General features: G+C 38.1%; 1 protein-coding gene across 2 annotated transcripts; it reads left to right on the top strand.

The window, feature by feature from the left end:
- Positions 1-1,789: 1,789 nt before the first annotated feature.
- LOC121176060 (endoplasmic reticulum-Golgi intermediate compartment protein 2-like) lies at positions 1,790-5,812 on the top strand. 2 transcript variants are annotated; one of them, XM_041030017.1, is made up of 13 exons: positions 1,790-1,895; positions 1,986-2,094; positions 2,260-2,306; positions 2,419-2,486; positions 2,654-2,694; positions 3,144-3,245; positions 3,369-3,464; positions 3,643-3,698; positions 4,158-4,256; positions 4,601-4,698; positions 4,827-4,989; positions 5,151-5,230; positions 5,376-5,812. In XM_041030017.1, the coding sequence occupies exons 1-13, from the start codon at positions 1,790-1,792 to the stop codon at positions 5,454-5,456; spliced, it is 1,146 nt and encodes a 381-aa protein (XP_040885951.1). In that variant the 3' UTR covers positions 5,457-5,812. The 2 variants fall into 2 exon arrangements, with proteins under 2 accessions (XP_040885951.1, XP_040885950.1); XM_041030016.1 differs by having other exon boundaries at positions 5,151-5,237; positions 5,362-5,812.
- Positions 5,813-6,953: the final 1,141 nt, after the last annotated feature.

Genomic DNA, 6,953 nt, shown 5'->3' with positions numbered 1-6,953 from the left:
ACACATGCCTGTAAACATTCATCCTGGAAGTTAATTACCCCTTCTAAGTGGAGGTCAGTAGTTCTTAAGATAGGTTAGGACAACTTCTACCTCTTAAATTAATCATGTGACCATTAACCAAATAACAGGCCGGTTTTATTTACCTGGAAAAGCATGGTTTCAGCTTGAAATATTACCAGTTACAACGATTTGTACTATTACATAATTTAATTGGTTTATGGACCATTGTTGAAATGTAGCATCTCTTTGCAAAGAAAAGGCCTACTTATAATATCATAACAGGTATTATAAAGAAATTTAATTTTCAATACTCTCAGATCAAAAAAATGGAAAGTGAAAGTAAGCTGCAGTTCATCTGAACAAAATTCTGCTGTGTTGGCGTTGGGTGTCACTGCAAACAGACACTATAACCACCCATCCTGTCTACCTTTATTTATACTAGACAGTGAGGTCATTTCGAAACTGGACTGCAAACAAAAAAAAACTGTCAACTGTAACTGAAACCTGTAAATAGTCAAAAAGCGTGCAAGTGTGAAGGCAGTAGTGATTTGTCAGCATTGCTTACACAATGAAGCTTCACACATGCATGAGCATTTTAACTTATGATATGTAACACATCAGTGAATAGAAACAAATGGAGAAAGGACCAGTATAACATAGGAAAACAATTCAGTCTAGTGCCAAGTTGTTTAATGCAAGAAATTATGCATTTAATAAACGTCTAAGAAACTTAGAAATAATACAAAGATCAGAGATGGAACTCCTTGTCACATTCTATTCTATTCTATTCTATTCTATTCTATTCTATTCTATGACTAAACTACTTTATCTTTATAAATCCACCAAAAAAAGGGCAACATTTTAGTGTTAAAACGCCCCCTGCTGACAGAACTGCGGCAGTGGTCGCTGCGCGTTCATGCCGACCGGAGCGCGCACGCTACGCACCCTTTGACGTCAGTGCTTACCCAAAGAAGGAAGAAGTGAGCCCGCCCCCCTGTGGGTTAGAACCAAGGATGGATCATGGTGCCGTCAAATTCAGATGTAATCCAAGCTGCACCTGTGACTTGTTGAGTATGGCTTCCAGGGACACTGCACCACGAATTAACATCTAAGCACATGATAAAAGAGGTAAGATGCATTGTGAATACACGGTGTTGTGAAGCAGTAATAAACGTGCTGCTGCAGGGAGACGGTGATCAGACAGCATATCAGCATCTTCACTTCATAAAACATCAAACATCTCTATTGTTAATATTGTTTTAAACTTTGTCATGTCTCGTATCGTTTCTCATCTGCAGTATTACAGTGTTAATACAGAGATGCTAAGGGTGTACGATATATTATTATTATTTAAGGATATTTATTGTGGTGTTTGCAGGATATATTCAGCCCAGAATGCTCAAAAGTATGTTATGCTTTCGGGATCAGAATCAAAATCATTACTGTGATATTGATGACATTTTAATAGATGAAGTTTTATAGATAATGAAAATAACTGTTAGTTGAGGAAGAGCATTTATATGCTTCAACACGTTTTAAAAATATATTTTATTACTATTTTATTTTAGCTGTTTAATTTTTGGTTGAAGTTCCAAAGCTTTAGAAAAGTATTTTAAAATGTTATGCTATTTATTTGTATTGGATTTTTTTCCCATGGTGAGACATATATTTGCATCTTTGATAACACCAGATATAAAGTCAGAGGTTGGAGGATGGGAATCTGTATGCTTTGCTGATTTACTCTGTTCATTTGTGATGGAGGAGGTGGTGAAGTGTTCTCAACCTGAAGATGAGACGCTTGTCCCGAAAGAAAGCTCTGAGTCTGGTGAAGGAGCTGGACGCCTTCCCCAAAGTATCAGAGAGCTATGTGGAGACGTCAGCGTCAGGAGGAACAGGTGCGACGTCCTTCTGAAAGAAGGAAACAATAATGATAATAATTAATAAAAATATATGAATAACTATTTACTCTTCTGCCTCATCCACAGTGTCACTGATAGCTTTTAGTGCCATGGCAATTCTGGCTGTCTTAGAGTTCTTTGTTTATCGAGACACTTGGATGAAATATGAATATGCTGTTGACAAGGATTTTTCCAGGTAATTCAGCTACATTCAGTTACTGAATATTAATAATTACACAATGAACAGTTCCTAAATTGTGACTTCCTACTGATTTTTATGTGTTGCATTGCTCATATAGTATAGAACACTATATTATTGTAGAACTGATTAATCCTCATTCTTCTTTTTCATTATTTACAGTAAGTTGAAAATTAACATTGACATCACAGTTGCCATGAAATGCCAGCGTGAGTTTATAAGCCTCTTTTTCTTTCACCAACAGAAACCAGTCACAGACATACATTGCAGATATATATGTATGTATCAGTAAATTTATTAACTCATTATCTGTGATTGCAGATGTCGGAGCAGATATTCTGGACCTGGCTGAGACCATGATCACATCCAATGGCCTCCAGTACGAGCCCGTGAGTGAAGCATGTCTTAAATCATTTTGTCACCTTTAATTCTGTGTGTGATCACAGCGTGTAAATCAGACAGTTTTGCAGCACACATTGTCGTCAAGGCATCCATGGATGTTTACAGCTTTTAGAAATAAGTTTTTTTCCTCTCTTCTCTCTGTTCGTTTGATCAGGTTATTTTTGAACTGACTCCGCAACAGAGACTGTGGCAAAGGTAAGCTTTCATGAAATCACGAGCACCAGTGCCAGCAAAGTTTTGTACTGACTAAAATTGGAGGGTCTCTGTTTTATGTGATTAAATTTGTTTAAATTTCTGTTCTAATTGTCATTTTAAAGTCTTGAAAAAGTAAATTTAATGTGGTAAAACTTGAAAACTCTGAAAAACACAGATTGTTTTTGTGGCCATAGAAAGTTGAAACACATTTTAAAACTATGTTGAAAAACTGGACGAACTAATTAGAGAGATGGTCCACGCAGATACCTCCTTCTTTTAATAACGTTTTTGAAGTAATTGCTCCAGCACCTGTGTTGATTGAAGTGACTGTTATCATCAGGTGATGATAGCTGTCAATCCTGCGTAACCACATTCCAGATATAGTTTCTATGCACTGAAGAGTAATTGTGAACAAGTGACAGTTTTGCAACCTGTTATTTGTCCTTCAGGACGTTGCTTCTCATACAGAGCAGGCTGAGAGAGGAACATGCTCTTCAGGAAGTCCTTTACAAAACTCTCCTCAAAGGAGCTCCCACTGCCCTGCCTCCACGGTCAGTTACATATGTGGGGGGGGGGGGGTATTCATTCTTTATGATCTTTACAAAACGGAATTAAAATCATTTTTGATTTTGATTTTTTAATTAGATTATATGCTTAATTGTGTCTGTGTGTAGGGAGGATACCTCCATGGAGCCGCTCAGCGCTTGCAGGATACACGGACACGTCTACGTCAACAAGGTGGCAGGAAACCTGCACATCACTGTGGGAAAGTAAGAAATTATTTGAATTGTGAAAAAGGCACCAACAGATACAGCTAGAGGCCACTCACCTCCTCTGAAAGAGTGAATTCTTTACCACGATCCATCTGTGGGATTTGTGTAAATATGAAAAACTGACATGAGCTGTTGTTAACACATCTTCTAATATCAGTATTTTTGTCTTTTTCAGGCCTATTCACCATCCTCAGGGCCATGCCCATATTGCAGCTTTTGTGAGCCATGAGAGTAAGTTAAAACTGTTTTTCTAATTATTCTTGTTTTTTTTTTTTTACATTATAAATCTTTTAGAATCTGTACACAGAGCAGGCAATATTATTTTGACTCTCCTGCCACATTGTTTAAAGAAAGACAATATTAGTATGTGTTCAGTTGAATTTTGCACACATTTCTCTGAGGAAATTTCATGTTCACAATATAAAATATGTTAAATGTGTGAGTCAGATCTACAAAACAATTATTTACATCAGTAACACCTTTAAATGTTTCATCTTAGATTTGTTATTTTTCATTACTACAGGGCTCAGTTTTCCTCCTCAGACCAAGTGAGATTGACTTTTATTAGAAAGCCTGTGACAGACAACCAGTCAGCCCCAACAGTCCAGATTATATTTTCACTTAGAGGACTTTTTGTGATTCTTCACAGCCTTGATTGAACCCAAGCGTCCTCTCATCTCTGTTTTACAGCGTACAACTTCTCCCATCGAATAGACCATTTATCTTTTGGGGAGGAGATACCAGGCATCATCAATCCTCTGGACGGCACGGAGAAAATCACCTATAACAGTATGTTAATGTGCAATTCCCAGAGATAGGAGGGGAGAGAACAAAACATATGATGAAGTGGTTTCCTGCCCGAGAACATCAAATAGTTTTCTGCAGAAATAATGAGGTGTCGACACATTTATTGAATCATGACTTGTCCTTAGCTCACCTTGGATGATCAATGCTAAGTAGGTATTACAGGATTTAATAAGAGTTTTCTTACACCTAAAGCACTGTGATGGTCTTGATAGAACTATAATGTTTTTCTTTAGCTCTAGTTTCCGTATTTTTCCTCCTTGGAATTAGTTTAAAAACAGGAAATATTAACATTTTTCGTGGCTCCTTGCTGTGTGATTCTACCTCAGACAACCAGATGTTCCAGTACTTCATCACAGTGGTGCCCACCAGACTGAACACATACAAGATATCTACAGACACACACCAGTTTTCTGTGACTGAGCGAGTGAGTAACAAATGAAATGAAAAGGACCTAGAAACCGAAACCAGTCCCGTGATGAAAAATGAGAAGCCAGCACAGAGACAGAGAGAGAATTTAGTAGAGTACTGAAAACCTCACTGTCTGTTTCCAAGGAACGGGTGATAAACCACGCAGCGGGCAGTCACGGTGTTTCCGGCATCTTTGTGAAGTATGACACCAGCTCTCTGGTGGTGACGGTCAGCGAGCAACATATGCCGCTGTGGCAGTTCCTGGTGCGACTGTGTGGCATAGTCGGGGGTATTTTCTCTACCACAGGCAAGCCCTCTTTAACCTGCAATAACATCTTATTCATTTGTGTTAGTGGACAATACAGATAATCTCTGAATGCAGATGGGGCAGCAAAAACAACAAAATATAAATAAATGTTATTTTAACAAGTATAAATGTATCTGTATGTGTTCCCCCTCTCTGTAAAGGCATGCTGCACGGACTTGTTGGCTTCTGTTTTGATGTTATCTGCTGTCGCTTCAAACTGGGAGTCTATAGGCCCAGAGAGGTGAGTCTTGCCAAATAATTATGTTGTCTGTGTTTTTGCACAGTGTCAGAGTAACCTGGCGCTCTGTCTGAATTAAATAAGTCTAAACTTTTAAACAGTACTTTAAAAAAAAATAAATTGTAGCACTAACATAAATCTGTTCCAGGATTTGCAGCTACACAACCAGATGAACAACATGAACAATCACCAGTTCCCTCTGTTGGCTGACAACGTTCCTCAGGAGTAGGATTCTGCATCCTGCATGGTTTAGGGGTGAGGAGGTCACCTGACACACTAAGAAATAATGAACGTTCTCATCTCAGCAGGACAGATGGTTTCACTTGGACCAGCAGAGTGTATCCCGTTATTTATTGTTGTCCAATTTGTTTTTTAATTGCTAACATTACCATGTCATGAAAATTTGTCAGAATATTTTTCTCTTGAAAAAGCTAAATCTGTCTGTTAAACACTGTGCTGTTAACTTGAATAACTCTAAAATTCACATCAGATCATTGCACTCTAGGAAAACGTGTGCCCCCCTGACTGCAGTCATACATGTGTCTTTTTAATGTTGTTTCCATTTTGTGCTTAGAAATGTTGTAGGCTGTCTGTTCCATTTACTGTAGCAGCACAAGACACAGATTGTCTCCATTAAAGTTTTAACAATTCTGGTGTAGTTTTGTCTCACAGCATTTAAAAAAAAAAAAAAGTATTTTCCACAAAAATGACAAAACCATGTTAGTGGTCTTGAAAGAGTTGGATCTAAGACGTGAAACATGAAATGATGCGAGTCAAAAGAATAATTACACTGCTAATATTAATTATGAAATCCCTTAACCAGAGAAGACTACACTCGTATAATTGGTCTCAATTCAAGCTTAAATAAAATATATATAGCTTTGATTTACTGACAGCCATTTTCAGAAGGTCTCTGGTTGCAGGCAAAATATGTTGTGTTTTTAATTCAAAGAAATCCAGCATTTAAGGAGGAACACGTCATGCTGATAGCTGCAGGAAGTGAGCGTATTGGTAAGGTTAAACGAATCGGAAATGCCAGCAATCTTTTTTTTCTTTGAGACGTCCACTTACCAGAAGATTTTAGAGTTTAGAGTGGCTGATAATGATACACTTTGTGAATAGAAACGACATAGTGAAGTAGAGGACAAGGTTAATGGACTGCAGCACACTTAACTCTTTTTCTCTTCTAGTTTATTTCAGCTTTGCCAAGCAGACTTGAATGAAGGTGTTGTCAGAGCAGGGAATAAAAGGTGGTCAAACATTTTGCAAATGACACCAGAAAGAATAAGATGACGCCACTGATTAAGTGTTGCTGTCTGTTACATACGCTAACTGTAGCTCCTGCTGGGGGCTTCCAGTACCAACAGTGCTCTGCATTTGTTCTGCAAACAGACAGCACTTTGTTGTCAAACGGACACGCAGAAGATCAAAACTCCATAAACAACGACATAGTTACAATAGCCCTGTAGCTCTGTGAGCACAACTCTGACGAAACCACTTCATCATACAGGCCTCGTGCGACCGCAGACATTTTGGTTCAATGTCACCCTCTGAAATTAAGGACAGTTACCATGGTTACACCACAGACATGGGCTTTGCATAAACATTTATTTAGTTTTGTCCCTTTTTCTCCCATAAAGGCTCATAACTTATGTATTTGTATTCTGTCAAGAGTCAAGCCTCGCAACATATACAATACTGTACAGTTTTCTCGTTTGTTTAGTAA

This window comes from Toxotes jaculatrix, chromosome 22, assembly GCF_017976425.1.
Source record: "Toxotes jaculatrix isolate fToxJac2 chromosome 22, fToxJac2.pri, whole genome shotgun sequence".
In the NCBI taxonomy this organism is placed as follows: Eukaryota; Metazoa; Chordata; class Actinopteri; family Toxotidae; genus Toxotes; species Toxotes jaculatrix.
Note: the sequence above shows the minus strand (reverse complement) of the source record. Positions and strands in the feature narration are given on the sequence as shown.